This window comes from Scyliorhinus torazame, chromosome 16 (genome assembly GCF_047496885.1).
Source record: "Scyliorhinus torazame isolate Kashiwa2021f chromosome 16, sScyTor2.1, whole genome shotgun sequence".
Taxonomy (NCBI): domain Eukaryota; kingdom Metazoa; phylum Chordata; class Chondrichthyes; order Carcharhiniformes; family Scyliorhinidae; genus Scyliorhinus; species Scyliorhinus torazame.
This window is the reverse complement of record NC_092722.1, coordinates 182,132,138-182,160,069: the sequence shown is the minus strand read 5'-3', so window position 1 is coordinate 182,160,069 and position 27,932 is coordinate 182,132,138. Positions and strand designations below refer to the sequence as shown.

Below are 27,932 nucleotides of genomic sequence, written 5' to 3'. Positions count from 1 at the left end.
CCCCATCGCCCACTTCCTAATCCCACCCCCCCATCGCCCACTTTATAATCATAGCTATATTGGCCGCCCAATAGTAGTTGCGAAAGTTCGGCAGCGCCAACCCCCCCCCCCCCCCCCCCACTGCGCTCTCCTTACTCGCGGGGTCTTATCCGCCCACACAAAGCCCAAAATGATCCTACTCACCCACTTAAAAAGGGCCTGAGGGATGAAGATGGGGAGGCACTGAAAGACAAACAAAAATCTGGGGCGTCATTCTCCGACCCCCCAGAGGGTTGGAGAATGCCCGTTGGCCGCCGTGAATCCCGCCCCCGCCGAAGTCTCCGAAGGGAGAAAAGTCGGCGGGGCGTTAATGGCGCCGCTGCCGCGGAGAATGTCACGATTTTCGGCCTGCCGATATTCTCCCTTCCGGATGGGCCGAAGTCCCGTCGACGTGATGACCGTTCACGTCGACGTGAATCAAACCTCCTTTTCATCGGCGTGACCCGGTGCTCCAGGCTCACGCCGACCAGCGTGGAGGTGAGTGACGGCCTGGGGGGTTGGCTCTGGGCAGGAAATGGCGTGGCCGCAGACTGATTGCGTGAGGAGAGGTGTGTCTCGGCTTGTGTGTGTGTGTGTGCGGCGGGGGGGGGGGGGGGGTGGTTAGAGTAGGCTGGGCTCCGGGGGAGTGCCGGGAGGGGGTCCGTGCCGGGGTGGAGGTTGGGGGGGGGGGGGGTCCGTGCCGGGGTGGAGGTTGGGGGGGGTCCGTGCTGGGGTGGAGGTTGGGGGTTGGGGGGGGGTCCGTGCTGGGGTGGAGGTTGGGGGGGGTCCGTGCTGGGGTGGAGGTTGGGGGGGGGGGGGGTCCGTGCCGGGGTGGAGGTTGGGGGGGTCCGTGCTGGGGTGGAGGTTGGGGAGGGGGTCCGTGCTGGGGTGGAGGTTGGGGAGGGGGTCCGTGCTGGGGTGGAGGTTGGGGAGGGGGTCCGTGCCGGGGTGGAGGTTGGGGGGGGGGGGAGGGTCCGTGCCGGGGTGGAGGTTAGGGGTTGGGTGGGGTCCGTGCTGGGGTGGAGGTTGGGGGTTGGGGGGGTCCGTGCTGGGGTGGAGGTTGGGGGGAGTCCGTGCTGGGGTGGAGGTTGGGGGGGGGTCCGTGCCGGGGTGGAGGTTGGGGGGGGGGTCCGTGCCGAGGAGGGTGATGGGAGGGCAAGTGAGTTGGTCCACCTGGCCAGGTGCCAGCCTCCAACAGTTGGACCCATGCGGTCCATGCCACCTGGCTGGGGGGAGGAGGGGATATGGGCAATGATGACATGTCGTTGTTCCCCTCCCCCCCACCAGGCCGTCATGTTTTCAGATCATCCAGCGATGTTGGCCGCCGTGGTGGCAGCCGCTCATGTCTATGTTGCCCTGGATGAGGAGGAGGAGGAGCGTGCCAGAGAGGCGGCGCAGGCTGCCGCAGAGGGGCAGGTGGCAGCCGCCCAGGCTGGAGGGACACCTGACCGACAGGACGAGGAGGGGGGGGAGGACGTCGCGGCCCCACGGCAACGGAGGCACCCGAGGGCGCCCCGTGTGTACCGGCCCCGGCAGTCATACCAGGACCTCACGGACCGGGAATGCAGGAGGAGACTCCGGATGAGCCGGGAAACCGTGGCACGCATCTGCCACCTGCTGGCACACCTGTCACCGCGTGGCACTGGCGGGGGACACCCTCTCCCCGTGTCCGTCAAGGTTACGGTGGCCCTGAACTTTTATGCAACGGGGTCATTCCAGGCACCGAGTGGGGACCTGTCCGGCATATCGCAGACATCGGTGCACCGGTGCATCCGGGCAGTGACAGATGCCCTTTATGCCATGGCGCACCGCTACATCCGCTTCCCCGTGGACCGGGCCAGCCAAGGTGCCCGTGCCGTGGGCTTCTCTGCCGTGGCCGGGTTCCCCATGGTCCAGGGCGCGATCGATGGGATGCACGTCGCCGTGCGGCCACCTCCAGATAACAGGGCCGTGTTCACTAATAGGAAGGGGACCTATTCGATGAACGTACAGGTGGTCTGCGACCACCGCATGATGATCCTGCACGTCTGCGCCCGTCACCCAGGCAGTGTACCCGACTCATTCGTGTTGTCGCGGTCATCCATCCCCGGCATGTACGAGGGACGCCATCCCCGGCTGAGGGGCTGGTTGCTGGGCGACAGGGGCTACCCATTGCAATTGTGGCTGATGACGCCTATACGGAGGCCACGCAATGAGGCGGAGAACCGCTACAATGATGCCCATGTAGCGACAAGGGGAGTGATCGAGAGGAGCTTTGGCGTGCTGAAGCTGCGTTTCAGTTGCCTGGACCTCTCTGGGGGCGCCCTCCAGTATCGGTCAGATAGGGTCGGCCGCATCATTGTGGTGTGCTGCGTCCTGCACAACATAGCCCAGCAGAGGGGCGATGTGCCGCAGGCAGAGGAGGGCGGAGTGGAGGAGCAGCAGGAAGAGGCACAGTCCTCCCCAGATGAGGGGGATGGGGGCAATGGTCAGGGCAGACGGGGTAGACACAGGCGGGTGGCTGTCCACCGTTACCGGCTGGCCCAGCGGGCACGGGACAGACTGATAGACGCCCGCTTCACTGACTAGATGGGCATGGGAATCGGGTAGTATGGCCACAGACCGCACACCATGGCAACAGCCGACCACCCACACCCCCCACCCACCCAGCACCCTCACCCCCCTCCCCAACCCCACCCACCCCACCCGCATGCACACCACCCCCCCCCCCCCCCCCCCCCCCCCATTGCCGATCCACCAGCGGCACAACGGGCCGGGCTCACACAGTTGCGGGTGGACGCGTGTCTATCGCAGGCCATGGAGGATGATGACAACCCGCCCTGCAATGAGCTCCTGGCTCTACATCGTTGGACTATGTCTGACCCATGGCCACAGTACCACCATCCACCCGGACCATCCCTGCATGTGGCTGTGACACTGCAGCGCACGGTCCCGTCCTCTGCCCGGGGGATGTTGATGGCGGCCCAGGGGAAGGGGGCAGACTCACCTGGGGCTGAGGTAAGACCACCCCTCACACACACACTTGCGCTCAACGTACATCACACGCCCGCACACTTTGGACAGAGCACAAAGGCAGCTTCGGTAGGTGTAACATTGACTTTAATAACCAAAGGAGTTCATGCACGTGCCATAGCCCCTAAAACTCATCTGTGCCCTGCACCCGTGCCAACTTACTCAGTGTCTAATTGTTTGACCTTACGGGCCCTTTGACTACGTCTACGTGGTTCCCCAGACGGTACAGCAGAACTGGAGGTGGACTCCTGTGATACCTGCCCTCTGACACTGGATCCCTTTGGCGGCCGTTTCCTGGGGCGTCCTGGCCTAGATGGGCCAGGCTGCGGCCCGGGCGACTGGGATGGCGAGCTGCCAGCTTGTCCTGCCCGTTGCCCACCCGATGCACCTGGGACGGAAGGGGGGGGAGTCCGAGGTGTCGCGGTGTACCGGGACCTCCCCTACAGAGGGAGCCGGGACGGACCACACCACCTCCTCCTCCCTCGGGGTGCCCGATGGCCCCCAGGCCTCTACATGGGTGGGGGATGCGAACGGACTGGCCATCCGACGCCCCCCCCGACATCTGGCGCTGCCAGTCCTGGAGGCCCGTGCTGGTATCGACAGGGGTCTGCAGGTTTGCAGCCATGGAGCCCAGGGTGTTGGCAAACCCTGTCTGTGACAGTGCGACGCCGGCTCGCACATGGCCACTGGCGCCGATGCCCTCAGCGATGGCCTGCTGAGACTGGGCCATGGCCTGCAGAGACTGGGCCATGGCCTGCTGAGACTGGGCCATGGCCTGCTGAGACTGGGCCATGGCCTGCAGAGACTGGGCTATGGCGTCAAGCGCCTCTGCCATCTGGCGCTGGCACTGGCTCATGGCCTCCTGTGAGAGGGCAGCCATTTCCTGGGCCACAGACGCCGCCTGCACGGAAGGCCCCAGGCCTCGCCAACCGTTCCCCATGTCTGACACCGTCGCAACCATTGCCTCCACCGCGGACGCCACCCGTGCGGTGTCAGCCTGGGTGGCACGCATGACCGGGACCACTCCCAGCTCCTGGACGCGGGTGGACTCCTCCACCTGCGACCGCAGCCGCCGCAAGCCGCCCGTCACACTCTTCGCTCGTCTCCGGGTCGGTGGTTGCATCGGATCTATGTGTGGGTGTGGTAACTGCAGGAACCCGGGATCCATCTGGGCGGCAGATGTTCGCTTGGCCTGGGCTGCCCTCCGACCGCCCGGTCCCTCTGCTGCTCCTACCTCCACCTGCTGTACCGGGACGGCTGTGTTGTGCGCACCAGTGAGTGTACCAGACACCTCATCACTAAAGTGCCCAACCGTGGTGAGTGTTTCTGCGATGGTGGAGGGTGTTGGTGACAGCAGTGGCGTTGTGTCGTGCTCTTCGTCCCACTCTGAGTCCATGGCACTTTGGGATGGGGGTTCGTCTCCACCCATCCACTCTGAGTCACTGTCCGGTATTTCGTCTTCCTGGGTAGTGCTGTCCCGGGTAGTGCTGTCCCGGGTAGGGGTGTCCCGGGTAGGGGTGTCCTGGGTAGTGGTGTCCTGGGTAGTGGTGTCCTGGGTAGTGGTGTCCTGGCTCGGATATGGGGGAGGGGGGATATGGGGGAGGGGGGATATGGGGGAGGGGGGGATATGGGGGAGGGGGGATATGGGGGAGGGGGGGATATGGGGGAGGGGGGGATATGGGGAGGGGGGGATATGGGGAGGCTCACCCTGCCTGCTCTGACGAGGTCGTTCACCTTCTTGTGGCACTGGGTGCCTGTCCGTGGTGTCAGGGCCACAGCGGAGACGGCCTCTGCCACTTCCCTCCACAGACGCCGGCTGTGGCGTGGGGCAACTCTGCGGCTGTGCCCGGGATACAGGGCGTCCCTCCTCTGCTCCACCGCGTCCAGGAGCGCCTCCACATCGCGTGACTCGAACCTCGGGGCTGAGCGACGGCCAGCCATCCAGTCGGGTGTTGCGGTCGGGTGTTGCGGTCGGGTGGGGGGGAGCAGCGCGGCCTTATGAGCCGTCACGCCGTGCAGCGCGTATGACGCTGCATGGCGTGAACCACTGCGCAAGCGCGGATCCTGTTACGTCGCTGCTAGCCCATTTCGGGCCGGAGACTATTGACCCATTTTTATGACGTGACGCAAGTGGGATTTGCGCCGTTTTTTGCGCCGATCGGCGGACTTTCCGCCGATAACGGAGAATTTCGCCCCTGGTCTGCCAGTGACCGCGGGAGCATGTCCCACCTTTTAAAGTCCCCTTCCATTTGCTCCACCAACCGGGTCAGGTTGAGCGTGTGCAGGGCATCACATTTCCCGGCCACCTTTATACCCAGGTAACGAAAATTTTTCTCTACCATCCTGAGCGGCAGCTCTTTCAGTCTCTCCTCCTGCCCCTTGGCGTGGATCACAAACAACTCGCTCTTTTTGATATTTGAATATTAAAAGTTTCTGGCTATGAAGGGTCTTCAATAATGAGAATATTTATATTTTCTAAAATAGTAATTTGTTGGACTTGTGTCCACTTTACCATGTAAGATAATGTTACCGATGCGGGGTGGGGGGGCTTCTTTCAGCATCCAGAATGAAAATCCAACGAGGTATTCCTTCACAGAGGTTGGCAGGCTGAAAACCGATGGAAAATTCACTTTTCTGGTGGTGTGGACTTCACAAGATGAGTTAGGGACACAGATTTAATCAGTCTTGTAGGCGATGGTACAGAACATCCAGTAGAATCAGGGTAGATGGGGCCAGGTGTCCAATCTGGGCCAGAGTTCCTTTGGTATGTTTTGCTAGTCAGATGTTAAATAGCAGGCTGAACTATGCAATTTAACAAGGCAATATAACTTGTTCCACAAGCCAGAGGCCCATGTCATATGACTCCCACCTCTCCACCATCTTTGACAAAGGATGCACATCCATTGTGTAGATTGCAGATGCTTAACCACCTCAGCCATTAAGAATTGAAAGGAAGGTTGTGGGGCCTTTGCCTGGGTTATTAAATGCAGATGGCCTTTGTAAAGCTCTCTTTAAAGTTGGGCTGTACAGTCCACAGTGGTGCCTCAGAGTTAACAAGGTGTGATTGTTCCTAAAACTAAGTACCTTATTTTGTTCATTGGTCACAGACCAATACAGTTTCAGCCATTTTAAAGGTCTTTGTTCAGTTTTAAACATTTTAGAAACGGCGGTATGCATTTCTATATAAATTTTATAAAAATATCCAGTGTGAGGTCTTAAATCCTCACAATAATAACAGAGGCACTAGCAACACAACTCAATCTGTGTGGTGTTTATCCTCCACATAGGTATTAATCCTAATCTCAATCAAAGCAAATACCCCACTTCCACCTTTAAAAACAGACTTCCACTGAGCTAATCCATGAGTGAGTTTTGGATTTATAGTAAGATCTTCTAGAGAAACAGATATCTGGCCATTTGTTTCTGTTGATACAGTTCACATATGGCGTCATTATGAATGCTTGGCTTGAGCTCCAACAGCGAATGAGGTAAAGCTTCTGTTATTGATGCTATAATAATTCTGCCTGATTGATATTGTAAAGAGTTGTAAGAGCAGACGTTTTTTCCAAAACAGATTTTGGAATGGGTGCTTTTAAGTGCCTTTCAAGACTTGCCATTGTTATTATATGGTTCATTGGGTCCAGAGTGCGTACTGTGTGAGTGGGCATGGAAGGTACGGGGGGGGGGGGGGGGGGGGAAGGGCATGGAGGTTTGGGTGTGAGAGGTGAGGGCTTAGCAGCCTCTAATACAACTAGGTTGAAGTCCCACAGAACCAAGGCAAGGTTTCTAAACAGCCCATCCCCACATTTACCCATCTCCGTGGCACAACGCCACCATCTTGCCCCCGACAAATGTTATTCCCCCTCCCACAAACTTTCCCCCTCCCACACATATCTCCCCTTGCAATTTATTTTCTCCTGGGTCTGCCAAGTTGGGATATTTCCTGACTCGAACTTCTCGCCTCGATGGTGAGATTCCAGCCTCATGTCTCTTCATTCCAGGTCCCTCAAGCACGGTGTTCCCCTTCGCTTAATCACCTTTTCTAATTGGACTTTTATTTGACCTGCGTTGAACATCAGTGACAAACATATTAAAAAGTAGTGCAATCTAAAAAAGGAAATTTTAATTTGGTTGTTTTTGTTTCAATTACCTTTAATTTTTATTTGACTGTATAATCCACTAGGCAATACATTACACTATGCCTTTCATTGACCATTTTATTAATGTTTCAATCACACCAGATTGCAATATATGGAAAAATGTGATCCTGGTGACATGTTAATTTATTTTTGCCTGTTTCATCTACATATATATTTAAAATATTATCTCTGAAGTAGCTATCAAATCTCATGCTGTTTCTGCAGCTAAGATTATACCTTTATATATAATTAATGCAGCATTATAGAAAACCCCATCTATAATAAAACAATTAAACTTTTTATGTCGAAACATGGATCTGGGTTTAGTAGTGACTATTTAACACCTTTTTATATTCATGTTAATAGAAACTAAATGGCTGGGAAATGAGCTCAAACCTAATTTCTGCAAGTGGCTCGAGGATTAATGAAAGTCAGTCCTCAGGTTTTATCAATACACTTGTTGAGCTACCGGCATTTATCAGAGGCAGCCTGACCAAGCATAGACATCAGTACCAGCAATGGCCTTTGGTTAAGTTTTGGTAGGGAGTTATGAAGTAGGCTACCCAATTATTGGGTGATGTCACTACTATTTCAGGCCCCAAAGTTGGCTCAATGCTGACAAATTTTGTAAAAGGATCCCTTTTCATATGTTAAACCCATAATTAACGGATTCAAGTGGCCTAATACTGTTTTAGGTCTAAAAAAGGGAGCCATGCACCCTGTGGTGAGAGGCTGTCAATCATAGCAAGAGTGTTTGTAAACATTGTGGTTAGCATTAAAGCAGGGTAATGGAGATGTATTCAAGCGTGAAGGGAATAGATAAACAATCCACCAAGCAGCTGGAATTTAAAACTGTCAATCACTGGCTAGTGCAATGTACTGCCATGTGAAATTGAATGGGAGTTCTGCATTTGAACTGCTGTCAGGAGATTTGAAACCCTTTCAAGTATATTTATCTTTCAAGGAAGCCTCTGGCACTTTTAACAGCTGTTGATTTAAACACACCTTTGTCTGAGACAGAAGATGTTAGGGAAGGGTAAGTGAAAATACAATGATCTTTCACTGTACTGCCTGGACTTTCAGGCAGGGGTGACTGATGGGGCTCTCTGATGAGGGGTTTCTGGTGGGGTTCTTTGATGGGGCTGTCTGATGGGGGAGGTCTCTGATGGGAGTGACTGATGGGGGGGGTTTGATGAGGGTCACTGATTGGGGTCTTTGATGGAGGTGTCTGATTGGGCGGAGGGGGGTCCGGTCGGGTGACCTCATGCATGCATGCTGTGGGAGGGTGACCTATTACTCCCATGGTGGGGGAGGATGCCCCTCATTGTCAGCAGGTGGGGACGGAAAGCAGGATTAGCACAAAGTGGTGGGCCGATACTGGAATTCTAATGGAATCCAGCAAGATTTACCATGCATATTTTTGCATAGTTAAGGAGAAAGACTTGCACCAGCGAAGACCAGTTCTAATCCTCTGTTAGTGGGAACACTTAGGGCGCAATTCACTCCAAAATTTTATAAATTAATTTTTCCAGGGAGTTTCCTGCCGGCTTGGCTGGCAAGTTCCCCATCGCTATTCAATGACACTTCAATCGCGATTCACCGGCCTATGCATTCTTGCTCAAGCGTAACGAGGCCGGTGAATAGCGGGAGAGGCCAAAAACGAGATCTGCGCCATTCAGCGGCCTCCTCAACAAGTGCCCACGCTGGCGCCAATTAATACTACTTTTGAAAAACGTGAACCTGATGGAAGAGCTTCCATATCCCCCACCGAATGCTAAGACCTTTGGATGCGCGGCTGAAGGCTATTGCTGATAGGGAATTGGCAATCATGATTAAGTGAGCACTTGAAATGAAAATTGCTTATTGTCACAAGCAGGCTTCAATGAAGTGACTGTGAAAAGCCCCTAGTCGCCATATTCCGGCGCCTGTTCGGGGAGGCTGGTACGGGAATTGAACCGTGCTGCCGGCCTGCCTCGGTCTGCTTTAAAAGGCAGCGATTTAGCCCAGTGAGCTAAACCACAGATGCCAAGTGGATTCCCGTGGATGGACGGGCCATGTAGCACGTAGGAGTCATTGCCTAGTATCCCAATCACACCCTGATGCCTGGACACTGTGCTTGAACACTGCGGGAGGCAACACCACACACTCAACATCTGAACACCCAGGGGATGGGACATGTCCACGGCCAGAGGGTGGGTGAGCACCACAGGGAGTGAAAGGTGCATGGAGAAATGGACAACGGGTCCGGAGGTCAGCACGCATTGTGGAAGAAAGTGACAGAGGCATCATAATGGTTGTGCAAAAAGGAGTTTAATGTGCTTTACCATCCCCCATTCCTGGTGGTGCCGACTGCCCACCCCCCAGCCACCCCTATTCCCTACCTATGCCTGGAGTTCACTTGGGGATTGAGGGACAGCTGGTTCGAGACCCGGCATCAGCTGGCTCTGCCAGCCCTGGTGGCTCCACAATGTCTGCACCATGGTATCGACTCCCTCGGCGATGCTCCTCAGTGACTGGGACATGCTCTGCAATGCCTCGGCAATGCCCACTTGTAACTGGAACAATCTCCCCTGTGCCTCGGCCATGTCCTGCAGAACCTCACCAAGGTCAGCCTGGTACTGGATGACATCCCTCAGCGAGGCGGTCAGTCTGTCATGGACGTCACCGATTGCGCAACGCCTGGGATACCTTCATTTATGGTGCCAACCTCGTGCACCAGGCACAGTGGTCGCCACCCGAGCAGTATTGGCCTCAATGCCACTCTTTGCAGGTGCCATCTCCTGCGCATGTAGTTTCTGGGATTTCTCCAAGCGGCTATGGATCTTCTGGAGTGACGATGACATCTCCCTCTGAAGCTTCCGGACGCTCCCTATCATCGCCATCAGCTCCGGGTAGCCCACTGCCAGAGGCTCAGCATCAAGCTGGAACCCAGCTGGGTCCTGGGATCCAGCAGCCCTCTGACTGCTGTCTCGCTTGGGGGTTCCTGCCTCCAACAGATTTACAACATCTGCAGTGTGGCGCTCACCAGATTATGCCCCAGATGCCTGAGGTGTGTGTATCTGCGCTGGTGGAGGGTGAGGATGACAGCTGTGCTGCAACTAACAGTTGCATCCTCGGAGCTTCCTTCCGAGGTGTTCTCCTTGGTGTCAGGAGAGGAGGCCACCCAGGATGCGCCGGCTCAGACGGCTGGAGGACCTGCAGGAGAATGAACATTTGGCCACTGGGAGGGATGGGTCAGTTAGTAAGGCAATCTGTTTGATAGGTCCTCTGGGTGGAGCCCGGTGGTTCCTCACCTCTGCGGCATCCGTCAGCTTCCACGTTGATGACCGCTCTATCTTCACCCACACAAGTCATCTCTAGGGCCCACTCCTCGAAGGAGGTGAGGATTCTGATGTCCGGCACCCCACCGCCAGTCTGGGCACTCTCCCGTGGGAGAGCTTTTCCTGAGGAGATACAGAGAGGGCACCGTTAGCCACATGCGTGGTTCACAGTGGTGGGAGAGTGGGTGTGAAGGCGGGGTTCAGGGTTGAGGGGTGAGGGAGGGCTGAGGATCGCCTGGGGGGTTGGGGGGTGGTGGATGCTCCCTTGGGGGTGGGGTGGGGGGGGGGGGGGCGTTGGTGTCTACTCACTCGTGTAGGTCATTGACCTTTCTCCTGCACTGGAGACCAGTTCTCCTGGTCGCACTCCCTAAGCTGACGGCTGCCGCCACCTCATCCTAGGCAGTACTGGCTGTCTTGTGGCTCACCCTCCTGGACCTGCAGGGGAACACGACATCCCTTCTGGCCTCCACTGTGTCCAGGAGTCTCCCGGAATCACGTCCTCGAAACTTGGGGCTGGTGTCCTTGGCGCCATTATTGCGAGCAAGCTGGGGTTGGCTGAGCAAGTGCAGCTTAAGTGCTGCTGGAACTTGTTAGCGAGGTGCTGGCAAGCGCAGTCCCGGCGAATCAGCTGCGAGCCGTCACTTGCAGCGAGAAGCCCATGATGCCTTAAGTGGACCAATTAACGTTGCATTGTGTTGCGGGCCTCGCTGGGCCAAGTGCCGGGAATCTCGCTGCAATTCCCGCTCGCTACCACACTTCAAGGTTTTTCCGGAGAATTGCGCCCTGGGGAGTTTCTCACCGGTTTAGCCGACACTTTGGGCTGGGTTCTCCCGCCCCGCCCGCCACAGGAATGTCACGGGTGAACCGCGTACAACGGAGAACTCCATTGACCTCGGGCGGGATTCTCCAGGCGCCGGGCGTATGCGGCCGGAGAATCCCGCCCTTAGAAACCTTGAACTCAGAAATCGGGCTGCCATTTTGAAAAGGTGCCCCGATCTCTAAGTGAGCTTGGGGTTCCCCCATCCATGGGAAATGTCACCCCTCACACACATAGATACTACCCCTCACCCCCCAAGTGAGGACACCCCGCTGTGGGATCCCTGGGGTCTCCCCTCTTCAGGCCCCCCCCCCAAGCCCCCTAACAGCACCCACTCCTTACCAAGACCCCCATCCATTACTCCTCCAACCTCCCAGAGGCCCCTACTGACCTGCCCTGCACTCCCCCACCCTTCAAACTCCCCCGTCCATTCTCATTTCATGGGCATGGCCCCCCTTGCCCCCTGGTTCTTGGCAGTGCCACCCTGGCACTCGTGCACCCTTGCACTGCCACCCTGGCACCTAGGCAGTGCCACCCAGACACCTTGGCAGTGGCAAGGTGCCTGCATTCCAGGGGGAGGGCCAGGGGGCCACCCTGCACTTACCCTGACCACCCAGGGGTCTCCAATGGCCCAGAAGATCCTCCCGGCGCCTTTCCACCTGGTCCATGTTTGTGTGAACCAGCACTGATCGGCACCCAGCTGCAGCCTCCCTGGGGAGGCCAGTGAATTTGACGGAGGCGGATGCTAGGCAGGTAGGTCGTAAGTATGTTTACGACCTACCTGCGTGAGCGTCATTTGGTCCCACCCATTTTGAGCGGAGTTCCGATTCCGACACCTTCCGGGATTCTCCGGCCAGGTTGTGCTCTCGCTTGAGCGTAATGTGGCCAGAGAATCGCGCCCTAAATCCGGCAAATATCTTTCCTTTGATAAGTCGACCAAAACTGCTCACAGTACTCCAGATGTGGTCTCACCAGTGCCTTGTATAGTTGCAACAAGACTTCCCTACTCTTATACTCTAACCTCCCTGAAATAAGGGCCAACATTCCATTAGCCTTCTTGTTTACTTGCTGTACATGTGTGTTAGCTTTCTGTCTTTCATGTACAAGTACCTCCAAATTCCTTTGTGTTGCACCTTTCTGCAGTTTTTCTCTTTTTTAGTTCTCCCTTCCAAAATGAACAACTTCACATTTTCCCACATTATATTGCATTTGCCAACTTTTTACCTACTTACTTAACCCATCGATATTCCTCTTGTACTCCTCTTGCAACCTGCCTTTCCACCTATTTTTGTGTTGTCTGCACATCTGGTTACAGTATTTTTGCTTCCTTCCTCTAAGTCATCAATATATATTGTAAACAATTATGGTCCAGCTCTGATCCCTGAGGAACCCCACTGGTTACAGGTGGTCAATATGAAAAAGAACCCCTTATCCACGCTTGCCATTTCCTGCCCATAAGCCAATTCTTTATCCATGTCAATATACCACCTCCAGCACCATGGGTTCTTATCTTGTGACTTAACCTTTTGTGAGGTACCTTGTCGAACGCCTTCTGGAAGTCCAAATACAACCTTCTACTGGTTCCCCTCTTTCACTCTGGTTGAGACTTCCTTGAAAAACTCTGATAAATTAGTTAGACACAACTCCCCTTTCATTAAGCCATGCTGACTGCTTGATTAGATTATGATTTTCCAAATTAAGGCTATTATCTTAAAAAATAAGTTTCAATGAATTTCAATTTTCAAGAATGCAACAGAACTGCGTACATAAACTTCAACTCATCCAAAACTCCAGTTTAATTTTATCCTGTAGTACCAATTTCAAATGGCTCCTTAACCACAACGAATTTCGAATGGTTCCTTAACTTAAGGCACCAGCTCACCCCCAACACTGATTTCAAAACCTAGGTATTTCCCCCACAGCCCTTCTCCATTTCTCTGCAACTTTCTACAGTCCATTTCCTACCTTCCACCCTCCAACGTCTGACTCCAACCTATTATCCTTCCATTCCATTTTCAGTGGTACGGTTTTCAACCATCATCACTCTGCACTCTGGAAGTCTTTTCCCAAACCTCCTCTATGTTGCTAACTCTCTCTTGCATTCAAAACATCTTTATTAACTCTTTCCATTACCTCCCATAACTTCACCTATTGCCGGTCAGCGTCCATTTTCCCCATTTGTGAAGCACTCTGGAATATTTTGCGATGGTAAAAATGGTACACATGTCCATATCAGTGCTTATTCTTTTTAAATGGGATAGTTACTATGCTTTCAATCTAAAATGCTGTTCATTAAATCTATCATGAAAATGTGACTTCCCCAGAGCCTCATGAAGAAATTTACATTTAGAATTCATGGGAAAAGCACTCTGCCAATGCCAGCAACCAGCTACTTCAAAACACCAGAATTCAGCATCATTTTCAGGCATGATAGCTGATTTTGAGCTGTCAGTGATTTCAAATTCAGGTAATGCTATTTACTCTTCTGATGTTGAAACTTGAGGCCAGCTTTAAACCCCAGATCAGCAGAATTAGTGTGGCCCTGAAGGCAAGGTGATGAGGGGGAACAGGAGGAAGAAAGAGGGTAAATGTTGCGCTCCGGCTTCTCTAACTTAAGGCATAGAAGGGGAGCCACCCCCAAGGCGATGGGGTGTAATTTAAATGAATGTTAACATTTTAACTGCAGGTCCCCATGGTCTCTGGGTTACCAGCAAATTGTTGCGGTATGCCTCTGGGGCCAGACGAATATCCCCCCCCCCCCCCTGGTTTCACAAGGACAGCTTGAGCCTCAACTGCCTCAGGGCTCCCCCCACTCCCTGATCACCAACCATCAGAACCTGCACTTCCTCGCCAAGGGATGCTCCCAGGTGCACAGTCACCACCTGCCCCTCAAGCTCCACTATTTTTTGACTCCTGCCCACCCATGGTAAAATAATCCCTGCTGGCTTCAGGTGGGCATCAGAGCCAGAGCTTGTAGTTAAGGCCCACACATTAAAATCTCTTGGCCTTATGGTCCAGAATGGTGGACAGTGCACCGCTTACTTTTGGTCCCTCCATGACTACTGCCCCATATTTAAAATCAGCCCTTTGAGTTCATTGACTTCTTCAGTTCATCATCCATAACTAAAGAGTATGGAAGATATTGAAAAATGTATTCAAGGCCAAGGCCCTGTCACCTTCGGGTTTGAATAACAACCTAACAACACACCCACATTCAAAATATTTCAGCCACTTTGTTGACTCTAATTACTCATTTCTCACATAATTTCTCATCACTCTTGTACAACTCTCCCACCTGCTCTGTTTTTCAGAATATCATATGCTTCCAGTTCATAAGGCATCACCATACTGTCAAACCTGCCCAGGTCGGTTGGTCCAATGATGGCCCTTTAGGAACAAGACAGATAAAATAAAACACTTTACCAAAATAAGGGTATCTATCAAGTAAATACTCAGGCCTAGATTTTTTCTACATTGTGGTGAAAATCCCAGAAATGACTGGAAATTCTGAGACCCACCCCTGAACATGGCATGTTTGCAGGGCAGGACAGGATTGGGCCAGGGTTTGCACATTCGCAGTATATAGAGGCATCTGAAGATTTAAATCACCAGCTGCAACCACTGAAGCAGAATTTTCGTAGGCCAGTAGTGTGAAACCCCAAGTGTGCATATTAAACCGAGTAAGTAAGAGGAGGTCTGAACTTGGTGATTCGTTTGTAGAGATAAGGCACCCATTTGATATGGTCCCAGGACACCTATGGGAGAGATAAGGCATCCTTTGGATTTGTTAAAAGTAAACATGATTGTGCGCACAAAATGCATAAACTCAATGGAACTGTCGAAGCTGCCAAGGAACTGTCAAAAGGATACTTTGTGAGTTGTCATGGAGGGAGGAAGGGCAAAGGTGGTGGGTGGAGAGCATGGTTTGGCCTAAGTTGACACTAAGTTGGCATTAGGGCTATAAAGGGCCTTGGGGATGTGGAGGGTATAAGGGTTATGAGGGATCATAGGGGATATGAGGGTTCATGGGTGTGGTAGTATGCATTAGGGGTCATGTGGGACTGTGAAGCCGTGATGTCATTGGCTGACAGATCCCGGGTCCTGGTTGGCTGTTGACCTCTAGCTCCGCCCTGAAGGCGGAGTATAAGAACCAGGAGTTCTCCCCCGCAGGCCAGTCTGTTACTGAACTGCGGGGAACAAGTCACGCTTAATAAAGCCTCATCGACTTCATCTCTATTCGTCTCTCGTGAGTCTTTGTGCGCTACAATGGGGAAGGCACGAGGTGGCATAGGTTGGCATGGATAGGGCATGGAGAATGTGTGGTGGGGTGAAGGCTGTTTTTTGTTTTAATCTTTTAAATAATAACCTAAACAAAGTGCCATAGCACAGAGGCAGGCCTTCCACCCATCCTGCCTCCGTACCTAGCAGACTCTGCATTCAGGGAGAGGCAGTCCTGACTTCTAATCCAGCCACCTCCCTGGAACAAAAATTCCAACTGCGCCAACCTAGGAGCAGAAATCACCCGGCAGCAGGCTTGAAGGCAGTAAAGGCATGTAAAATACAGCTGGTAACCTTCCCTTCCTGTCCACCCAGCCTATCTGGAATTTCGAGTAGTTGGGGAGGTACCTAATCTCTACCTGGCCTTGGGCTGATTGAGATATTTTGTGGCTACTGAATGACCTACAAGGGCCTTATTCCACTGCTACCAGTATTTTACCGACAGTTTGGGGAGGACCATACCACATGTTGGAAGCCCAGCAACTTAAGCTGTACAGACTACTGTTGGGCAAGCGGGGTGATCTTGTGGCACAGTGATTGGCACTATTCGTCTCTCGTGAGTCTTTGTGCGCTACAATTTATTAAACGTGCTTAAAGGACTATGGAGCTCAGGATCATCCCGGAATGCCTGAGGATCAGCCCCCACGCAGTGAACTCAGCAGCAGTTTTCAAACACTGGCAGACTTGTTTCGAGGCCTACCTCAGAACGGCCCCCGGCCGGGTCACAGAAGACCAGAAACTACAGGTCCTGCACTCGAGGGTAAGCCCGGAAATTTTCCCTCTCATCGAAGACGCAGAGGATTTCCAGACGGCGTTCGCAGCACTAAAGAGCATCTATATTCGCCCAGTGAACCAGATCTACGCACGCTACCAACTCGCAATGAGACGGCAAAGTCCCGGAGAATCGCTGGACGAATTCTACGCCGCGCTGCTAATTTTGGGACGGGCCTGCAGCTGCCCGCCGGTAAACGCGATTGAACACATGGGCATGTTGATGTGCGATGCTTTTGTCGCAGGTATGAACTCTCCCCAAATCCGCCAGACTTTTGGAAAAAGAGTCGCTGGGACTCTCAGAGGCACGGGCCCTTGCAGCCTCCCTGGATGTAGCCGCGTGAAACGCCCGCGCCTACGGCCCCGACCGCACGGCAGCCCCTTGGGCTCCGTGGACCAACGTCGCGACAAACCCCCCACCCCACAGGCTTGCGCGGTTCAGACGACAAGTCGTCCCGGGGGAGCCCGCTGCTATTTCTGCGGCCAGGCGAAACACCCCCGGCAGCGCTGCCCAGCCCGCGCAGCGATTTGCAAGAGCTGCGGGAAAAAGGGCCATTTCGCGGCTGTGTGCCGGTCCCGGGAGGTCGCCGCTGTCCCAGGAGAAGAAGCAGTCCTGCGCGTTTCTAACGCTCCCCAACCCCCCCAGTGCCCTATGTACGACCCGCAAGCGCAGCAATTTTGGGTCCCGGCCACCATGAGGGGAGGAGGGGCGCCGCCATCTTGGGACCCCCCAGCCCTGTGCGACGCATGGGGCGGCCATTTTGTCCATCCCGCCGCCATCTTGTGGCCCCCCAGCCATGTGCGATGCATGGGGGCGGCCATTTTGTTCACCCCGCCGCCATCTTGGACGGCAACAACGGACCCCAGTGTCGACGGCTCCACGGGGTTCGAGGAAGACGCTCAAGCACTACGATCACGTCTGGCCTCAATTACGCTGGACCAAGCACGGCCCCGGACGCTCCAGACGACGACAACAACGGTGCTGATAAACGGGCACGAGACACCATGCCTGCTCGACTCCGGGAGCACAGAAAGCTTCATCCACCCCGACACGGTAAGACGCTGTTTTTTGACCATCCGTCCCAGTGCGCAAAAGATTTCCCTAGCTGCAGGATCCCACTCCGTACAGATTAAAGGCTTCTGCATAGTAACCCTAACGGTGCAAGGGAGGGAGTTCAAAAACTACAGGCTCTACGTCCTTCCCCAACTCTGCGCGCCCACATTACTGGGATTAGACTTCCAGTGCAATCTGCAGAGCCTAACCTTCCAATTCGGCGGCCCAATACCCCCACTCACTATCTGCGGCCTCGCAACCCTCAAGGTTGAGCCCCCATCCTTGTTTGCAAAACTCACCCCGGATTGCAAACCCATCGCCACTAGGAGCAGACGGTACAGCGCCCAGGACCGGACATTCATTCGGTCCGAAGTCCAGCGGCTACTGAAGGAAGGCATAATCCAGGCCAGTAATAGTCCCTGGAGAGCACAGGTGGTAGTAGTAAAGACAGGGGAGAAGCAAAGGATGGTCATAGACTATAGCCAGACCATCAACAGGTACACACAACTAGATGCGTACCCTCTCCCCCGCATATCCGACATGGTCAATCGGATTGCCCAATATAAGGTCTTCTCCACCGTGGACCTCAAGTCCGCCTACCATCAGCTCCCCATCCGCCCAAGTGACCGCAAGTACATAGCCTTCGAGGCAGACGGGCGATTATACCACTTCCTAAGGGTCCCATTTGGCGTCACAAACGGGGTCTCGGTCTTCCAACGAGAGATGGACCGAATGGTTGATCAACACGGGTTGCAGGCCACGTTCCCGTATCTCGACAACATAACCATCTGCGGCCACGATCAGCAGGACCACGACGCCAACCTCCAAAAATTCCTCCAGACCGCTAAAGCCTTGAACCTCACATACAACGAGGACAAGTGCGTGTTTAGCACAAACCGGCTAGCCATCTTGGGATATGTAGTGCGCAATGGGATAATAGGCCCCGACCCCGAACGCATGCGCCCCCTCATGGAATTTCCCCTCCCTCACTGCTCAAAAGCCCTAAAATGCTGCCTGGGGTTCTTTTCATATTACGCCCAGTGGGTCCCCCAGTACGCAGACAAGGCCCGCCCCCTAATACAGACCACGACCTTCCCTCTGTCGACAGAGGCTTGCCAAGCCTTCAGCCGCATCAAAGCGGATATCGCAAAGGCCACAATGCGCGCCATCGACGAGTCCCTCCCCTTCCAGGTCGAGAGCGACGCCTCCGATGTAGCTCTAGCGGCCACCCTTAACCAAGCGGGCAGACCCGTGGTCTTTTTCTCCGGAACCCTCCACGCTTCAGAAATCAGCCACTCCTCAGTGGAAAAGGAAGCCCAAGCCATAGTGGAAGCTGTGCGACATTGGAGGCATTACCTGGCCGGCAGGAGATTCACTCTCCTCACGGACCAACGGTCGGTAGCCTTCATGTTCGATAATGCACAGCGGGGCAAAATTAAAAACGACAAGATCTTAAGGTGGAGGATCGAGCTCTCCACCTTCAACTATGAGATCCTGTACCGTCCTGGAAAGCTGAACGAGCCGTCCGATGCCCTATCCCGCGGCACATGTGCCAACGCACAAATTAACCGCCTCCAAACCCTCCACGAGGACCTCTGCCACCCGGGGGTCACTCGGTTCTACCACTTTATAAAGTCCCGCAACCTCCCCTACTCTGTGGAGGAGGTCCGTACAGTCACAAGGGACTGCCACATCTGCGCAGAGTGCAAACCGCACTTTTTCAGGCCGGATGGTGCGCACCTGATCAAGGCTTCCCGTCCCTTTGAACGCCTTAGTCTGGATTTCAAAGGGCCCCTCCCCTCCACCGACCGCAACACATACTTCCTGAATGTGGTGGACGAGTACTCCCGTTTCCCCTTCGCCTTCCCCTGCCCTGACATGACAGCGGCCACAGTCATTAAAGCCCTTAACACCATATTCACACTGTTCGGTTGCCCCGCATACGTCCACAGCGACAGGGGGTCCTCCTTCATGAGTGACGAGCTGCGCCAGTTCCTGCTCAGCAACGGTATAGCCTCGAGCAGGACGACCAGCTACAACCCCCGGGGGAACGGGCATGTAGAGAGGGAGAACGGCACGGTCTGGAAGACCGTCCTACTGGCCCTACGGTCCAGGGACCTCCCAGTTTCACGGTGGCAGGAGGTTCTCCCGGACGCTCTCCACTCCATCCGGTCGCTACTGTGTACTAGCACTAACCAAACGCCTCATGAGCGCCTCCTTGTCTTCCCCAGGAAGTCCTCCTCTGGAACGTCGCTGCCGACCTGGCTGGCGGCCCCAGGACCCATCTTGCTCCGAAAACATGTGCGGGCGCACAAGTCGGACCCGTTGGTCGAGAGGGTTCACCTCCTCCACGCGAACCCACAGTACGCTTACGTGGAGTACCCCGACGGCCGACAGGACACGGTCTCCTTGCGAGATCTGGCGCCCGCCGGCAACACGCACACCCCCCCGACACCAATCACCCCCTCCCTGCCACCGGCGCACCCCGCCACCGCCCCCTTCTCTGGAGGATCGGTCCTCCTCCCAGGTCCGACCAGAAGTGAAGCTGAAGTAGAAACCGTAAGGCTCCCGGAGACGACAACACGGGAACAAGCCTCACCACCGGGGCCGAGGCGATCGACAAGGACGACCAGACCGCCCGACCGACTCGTGGCATGGATGTAACACTACAATGTTGTGGACTTTAACGAGAACTTTTTTTCTTTTCCCCCTTACGACTACTGTAAATAGTGCAAAACAAAAAAAAAAAACCCTGTACATACTGTGATGACATGCAAACGTTTTCCTCCCAGGAACAGCCTTGTAAACCCTTACCACCATGCGAAGCACCACCCCGCCGGGTTCATTTTTAACAAGGGGTGAATGTGGTAGTATGCATTAGGGGTCATGTGGGACTGTGAAGCCGTGATGTCATTGGCTGACAGATCCCGGGTCCTGGTTGGCTGTTGACCTCTAGCTCCGCCCTGAAGGCAGAGTATAAGAACCAGGAGTTCTCCCCCGCAGGCCAGTCTGTTACTGAACTGCGGGGAACAAGTCACGCTTAATAAAGCCTCATCGACTTCATCTCTATTCGTCTCTCGTGAGTCTTTGTGCGCTACAATGGGGAAGGCACGAGGTGGCATAGGTTGGCATGGATAGGGCATGGAGAATGTGTGGTGGGGTGAAGGCTGTTTTTTGTTTTAATCTTTTAAATAATAACCTAAACAAAGTGCCATAGCACAGAGGCAGGCCTTCCACCCATCCTGCCTCCGTACCTAGCAGACTCTGCATTCAGGGAGAGGCAGTCCTGACTTCTAATCCAGCCACCTCCCTGGAACAAAAATTCCAACTGCGCCAACCTAGGAGCAGAAATCACCCGGCAGCAGGCTTGAAGGCAGTAAAGGCATGTAAAATACAGCTGGTAACCTTCCCTTCCTGTCCACCCAGCCTATCTGGAATTTCGAGCAGTTGGGGAGGTACCTAATCTCTACCTGGCCTTGGGCTGATTGAGATATTTTGTGGCTACTGAATGACCTACAAGGGCCTTATTCCACTGCTACCAATATTTTACCGACAGTTTGGGGAGGACCATACCACATGTTGGAAGCCCAGCAACTTAAGCTGTACAGACTACTGTTGGGCAAGCGGGGTGATCTTGTGGTACAGTGATTGGCACTGCTGCCTCACAATACCAGGCACCTGGGTTTGATTCCAGCCTTGGGTGACTGTGTGCACTTTCTTCCTATGTCTGTGTGGGTTTCCTCCGGGTTCTCCAGTTTCCTCCCACAATCCAAAGATGTGCAGGTGAGGTGGATTGGCCATGCTAAATTGCTCCTCTATGTCCAAAGATGTGCAGGTTAGGTGGGATACGGGGATAAGGTAGGGTTCTGGGCCTAGGTATGGTGCTCTTTCAGAGGGTCGGTGCAGACTTGATGGGCCGAATGGCCTCCTTCTGTACTGTAGGTACAGAGGCTATGGATTCCATGAATCTCCTTTGCAGGTCCCTGGGCCCATCGGAATCACTCATTCCCGTTAAACGTCCCCCTTGAACTCCTCAACCTGACCCACCAACCCCTTCACTGGGACCCGTGACTCTTAGGCCTCTGCCTGTTTGGACTGCATTAATCCCATCAGTGGCCATCATTCCCCTCTCGCGCTGTTGGGGCTACAGAGCTCCCAGCCATCCACTTGGTTAGCAGCCCTCTGAGGTGAAACATGCCCTGAAGACCTGCCTTAAAATAATTAACATTGCTCCCAATGGGACAGCCATTGGGATCGTGGGTTCCAAACCCAGACTTTTAGTCAGGGAGGTTGAGACACAGTAAAATTCAGCCTAATGACTCTAAATACTCACCAGGCGCGATGGATGAATCCCGATAGAGCCCCAATTCAGGTTTCGCACTGGGTCAATTGCAAGGCACCTAACTCACTTCGCCGGCACGATCTGGAGCCCCCTAGGTGATCGGGGGGAGGGTAGTGCCCTGGCACCTGGACCCCTAATAGCGCCACCAGGGCACCCTGGCAGTGCCACCTAGGCAGCCCTTGGGTGTCCAGTTGGCATTTCCTGGGTACCTGGGACACTGCCAGGCTGGTTATGCCAGGGTACTCAGGTGCCAGGTTGGCACTGCTAAGGGTCGGGCCTGAGGGGCATACCCATGAAAGGGGGATGACGGGGGTTTGAGTTGCCACAGAAAGGTTGGGGGAGTGAAGGAGGTTGGGGGGGGGGGCTCCTGACTAGGGGGGGGGGGGGGTTTGTAGAGATCAGGACAGCCTTTCAAAATCATGCCCGGATCTGTGAGGAGCCGGTCCTGCCGACGGTTTCAGCTCCCCACTCCAGGAAAAATGTCAAAGTGTGGCCTCGACGGGTTAAACTCCCTGAGGCCCAACAAAAACAACTAAGCGCCCTTGAAGAGCGGTCTCCATCTCGGCACTGCAGCTGTTGTGAAACACCCCGCCAAAAGTGCCCGAAACCGCACTTTGAAATTTGTCCTGTAAATCGCCTCCAAGGCTGTTAAACTTGATTGGCACTCAGATATACAGTCCCTCAAATATAAAACATGAATCAGTGCTTTATACTATGTAACTCTTAATTGTACAAGACCAGGATAGTGGGTAAAAGCTCATTTGCATTGAAGATAAAAATGAAATGACTTTCCTTAAACAATGACAGCCTGCTGAATTGTATCTTCTTTTTCGAAAAACAATTGTTCAGTTTAATATTTTATAAGATACTATAGGGAAGCTTTTGTATCTAAAGTTATCTGAAATGTAGCATCAACGTTAAAACATTTTCTTTTAAAAAAAATAATTTTTATTCAAAATTTTTCACACATTATCAGAACAGAAAAATAGAACCCCCCCCTTTACACAAACAATAAAACAACAAGAACAAAAGTGCATAAATAAACAAATAAACGTTAAACAGAAAACAATAGTGCATCCCCTATCAGACACAAACTTAACCCCCCCCCCACCTTCCCCCGGGTTGCTGCTGCTGCTGACCATCTCCTAACGCTCCGCCAGGAAGTCTAGGAACGGCCGCCACCGCCTGAAGAACCCTTGCACAGATCCCCTTAAGGCAAATTTCACCTTCTCCAATTTAATAAAGCCTGCCATGTTGTTAATCCAGGATTCCACGCTTGGGGGCCTCGCATCCTTCCACTGAAGCAGAATCCTTCGCCGCGGCTACAGCGAAGCAAAGGCCAGAATACCGGCCTCTTTCGCCTCCTGCACTCCCGGCTCGTCCGACACTTCAAATATTGCGAGCCCCCAGCTAGGCCTAACCCTGGAATTCACTACCCTTGACACCATCCTCGCTACGCCCCTCCAGAACTCCTCCAATGCTGGACATGCCCAGAACAGGTGGGTGTGGTTTGCTGGGCTCCCCGAACACCTCGCACATCTGTCCTCACTCCCAAAAAACCGACTTAGCCTTGCCCCGGTCATGTGCGCCCTGTGCAGCAGCTTAAAGTATCAGGCTGATCCTCACGCAAGAGGAGGAAGAGTTTACCGTTCCCAGGGCATCCACCCACATATCCTCGCGATCTCCTCCCCCAGCTCCTCCTCCCACTTACCTTTTAACTCCTCCGCCGAGGCCATCCACCTCCTCCTGCACCACCTGATAAGTTGCAGAGATCCTACCCTCTCCAACCCACCCCACCGAAAGCACCCTGTCCTGGACCCTGCGTGCCGGCAGCAGCGGAAACTCCACCACCTGTCGCCTAACGAACGCCCTTACCTGCATATATCTGAACGCATTTCCAGGGGGGAGCCCGAATTTCTCCTTCAGCTCCCCAAGGCTCACAAACTTCCCGTCTATGAACAGGTCCCCAATCCTCCTAATACCTGCCCTGTGCCAACTCAAGAACCCCCCATCCATTTTCCGTATCGGGGACCACACCGAAGCCCCCACCTCCCCCCTGTGGCGTCTCCATTGCTCCCAGATTTTGAGGGTCGCCGCTACCACCGTGCTCGTGGTGTACCTCGTCGGAGGAAGCGGCAGCGATGCCGTCACCAGCGCCTCCAGGCTCGTGCCCACACAGGACGCCATCTCCAGCTTCTTCCACGCCGTCCCCTCCCCCTACATTAACCATTTACGTATCATCGCCACGTTGGCAGCCCAATAGTACCCACATAGGTTTGGCAACGCTAACCCCCCCCTGTCCCTGCTGCGCTCCAAGAACACCCTTCTCACCCTCGGGGTCTTTTTTAACCATACAAACCCCATAATACTCCTGTTAACCCGCTTAAAGAAGGCCTTAGGGATCAGGATGGGGAGGCACTGAAACAAAAACATTTACCAAGACCACCCGCACGCCCTGAAGCTTACCACTCACCATCACATACCTACCTCCATTGTCTGCCACGATGCTCAACGCCTCAAACGACACTCGCCCACTATCTTTTGGATGAAATATAAATTGAGGCACTCACCTTTCCCTCTTAGATAAGAGTCAAAGATCTCATGGTATTTTTGTAAAGGGTTTATGGGATGTGGGCATCGCTGGTTAGGCCAACATTTATTGTCTATCCTAGTGTCCTTCAGAAAGCGGTGGTGAGCTGCCTTCTTGAACCTCTGCAGTCAATGAGGTGTAGGTACACCCACAGTACTTTAAGGGAGGCAGTTCCATGATTTTGATGCAGTGATGCAGTGAAGAAATGGCAAGCTATTTCCAAGTGGGGGTGATGAGTGACTTGGAGGGGAACCTCCAGGTGGTGATTTTCCCTCGTATCTGTTCTTGTCCTTCTAAACGATAGCTGTCGTGGGTTTGGAAGGTGCTGCCTAAGGAACTTTGGCGAGTTCCTGCAGTGCATCTTGTAGATGATACACACTGCTGCCAATTGGTAGCATGGTAGCATAGTGGTTAGCACTATGTCTCCACAGCGCCAGGGTCCCAGGTCCGATTCCCGGCTTGGGTCACTGTCTGTGCGGAGCCTGCACGTTCTCCCCATGTCTGCGTGGGTTTCCTCCGGGTGCTCCGGTTTACTCCCACAAGTCCCGAAAGACGTGCCGTTAGGTAATTTGGACATTCTGAATTCTCCCTGTACCCGAACAGGCGCCGGAATGTGGCGAACGGGGCTATTCAGAGTAACTTCATTACAGTGTTACTGTAAGCCTACTTATGACAATAAAGGTTATTATTATTATTGGTCTGTTTGTCAGTGGTGGAGAGGTTGAATGTTCGTGGAAGGGGTAGCAATCAATTGCTTTGTCCTGGATGGTGTTGAACTTCTTGAGTGTTGTTGGAGCTGCGCTCATCCAGGCAAGTGGAGAGTATTCCATTACACTCCTGACTTGTGTCTTGTAGATGGTGGACAGGCTTTGGAGGATCAGGCGGGGTGTTACTTGCCGTAGAATTCCTAGCTTCTGACTTGCCCTGGTAGCCACAGTATTAATATGGCAAGTTCAGTTCAGTTTCTGATCAACAATAACCCCAGGATGTTGATTGTGGGGGATTCCGCAATGGTAATGCCATTGAATGCCAAGAGGCAATGGTTATACTCTGTCCTCTCTTGTAGGAGGTGTCCGTTGCCTGGCACTTGTGTGGCACGAATGTAACCTGTCACTTGTCAGTCCAAGCTTGGATATTTTCCAGGTCTGCTGCATTTGGGCATGGACTGCTTCGTTATCTGAGGAGTCGCGAATGGTGCTGAACATTGTGCAGTCATCTGTAAACATCCCCACTTCTGACCTTATGTTGGAAGGGAGCTCATTGATGAAGTAGCTGAAGATGGTTGGGTCTGGGACACTACCCTGAGAAACTCCTGGAGCTGAGATGATTGGCCACCAACTGCCACAAACATCTTCCTTTGTGCTCGGTATGATTTCAACCAGTGGCGAGTTTCCCCGATTCCCACTGACTCCAGTCTTGTTAGGGCTCCTTGATGCCATACTCGGTCAAATGCTGCCTTGATATCAAGGGCAGTCACTCTCACCTCACCTTTGGCATTCAGCTCTTTTGTCCATGTTTGAACCAAGGCTGTAATGAGGTCAGTGTGGTAGTCACCACTGGTGAATTATACTGTATATATTTGGGTTTTACGGTAAGGCCCCTGTACTACAGGTACGGGGGTAGATCCCTGCCTGCTGGCTCCGCCCAGTAGGCGAGGTATAAATATGTGGGCTCTCCGTACAGCAGCCATTTCGTCAGCTGCTGTAGGAGGCCACATATCTCTGTGTAATAAAGCCTGGATTACATTCTACTCTCGTCTCGTCGTAATTGATAGTGCATCAATTTATTACACAGAGTTTTTCAGAGATGGACCTCCGCATCAAGCCGGATCGCCTGCAGCTGCATCCTCAAGCAGACAACACCAAAAAAGACTTCGAACATTGGCTAGCCTGAACATTGGCTAGCCTGTTTTGAAGCTTACATTGGGTCTGCGCCAGACCCAATCCCAGAAGCACAGAAGCTCCAGATTCTGTACACGCGGCTGAGCTCCAACGTTTTTCCCCTTGTCCAGGACGCGCCGACCTATGCAGAAGCAATGGCACTACTGAAGGAAAATTACGCTCAGCGGACCAACAAAATCTATGCCAGGCATCTCCTATCCACGCAGCACCAACTTCCCGGTGAGTCTGTGGAAGATTTCTGGCGTGCCCTGCTCACCCTAGTGAGAGACTGTGACTGCCAGGCCATTTCGGCCACTGAACACTCGAACCTACTGATGAGAGATGCGTTCGTTACGGGCATAGGGTCTGACTACATTCGCCAGCGCCTCTTAGAAGGGGCCACGCTTGACCTTTCGAAGAGCCGCTGCAGACTCGATGGGCTGAATGGCCTCCTTCTGCACTGTAAATTCTATGATTCTACCTCGTGGCAATCAAAAAACTAGCACTCTCGCTTACGGTCGCATCATGCCACGTTCAGGCCTATGCTCCTGACCGCGTGGCCCACCCCCACTGTGTATCGTGGACCCCGCCAACGGCCACCCCATCATGGACCCCATCAGCGACAGCCCCCAGCCAACCCCACGCCTGTGCCGTGCGGCAGCCAACCAACCCCGGGGGACCCAAATGCTGCTTCTGAGGACAGTCAAAACACCCCCAGCAGCGCTGCCCGGCACGGAGTGCCCTCTGCAAGGCCTGTGGCAAGAAGGGACATTTTGCTGCAGTGTGCCATGCCCGCTCAATCGCTGCTATTGTCCCGGCACCCCCCCACGTGCGGCCCGTGGGCGCTGCCATCTTGCCTCCCCCAGGACACTTCAGGCCCGTGGGTGCCGCCATCTTACCTGCCTCAGGACCCCTGCCTGTCAGGCACCTCATCAGGCCGCTCATCACCTGCAACTGCCGACGACCAGCCACGTCTCGCCTCGGTCACGATTGACCAGTCTCGACCGCACAACCTCGCGACCGCTTCGACAAAGGTGAAGGTCAAAGGGCACTAGATCGCCTGCCTTCTGGACTCCGAGAGCACTGAGAGCTTCATCCACCCCGATAAGGTAAGGCGCTGCTCCCTCGCGGTACACCCCGCTAACCAGAGAATCTCCCTGGCCTCCGCATCCCACTTTGTGGCGATCCGGGGATACTGCATTGCCACCCTCACTGTCCAGGGCGTGGAGTTCAGCGGCGGTCCTCCCCAAACTCTGCGCTGCCTTGCTACTCGGCCTGGACTTCCAGTGCAACCTCCAGAGCCTAACCCTGAAATTTGGCGGGCCCTTACCACCCCTTACCGTTTGCGGCCTCGCGACCCTTAAGGTCGACCCGCCTTCCCTTTTTGCAAATCAAACCCCGGATTGCAAACCCATCGCCACCAGGAGCAGACGGTACAGCGCCCAGTTAAGGACCTTCATCAGGTCTGAGGTCCAGCGGCTGCTGCGGGAAGGTATCATTGAGGCCAGCAACAGCCCCAAGTGGTAGTGGTGAAAACTGGGGAGAAAAACAGGATGGTCGTTGATTACAGTCAGACCATCAACTGGTACACGCAGCTCGACGCGTACCCCCGCCCACGCATATCTGATATAGTCAATCAGATTGCACAATACCGGGTCTTCTCGACAGTGGACCTGAAATCTGCCTACCACCAGCTCCCCATTCGCAAGGC

At 54.0% G+C, this 27,932-nt stretch overlaps 1 protein-coding gene across 1 annotated transcript in view; it reads right to left on the bottom strand.

Moving 5' to 3' along the window:
* The window catches only part of pdzd7a (PDZ domain containing 7a), a 153,004-nt gene that overhangs the window by 47,380 nt on the left and 77,692 nt on the right, over window positions 1-27,932 (bottom strand). The window contains exon 12 of the mRNA XM_072479557.1: window positions 14,602-14,693. Within this exon, the coding sequence (XP_072335658.1) occupies window positions 14,602-14,693 (92 nt within the window). The remainder of the gene's footprint in view (window positions 1-14,601; window positions 14,694-27,932) is intronic.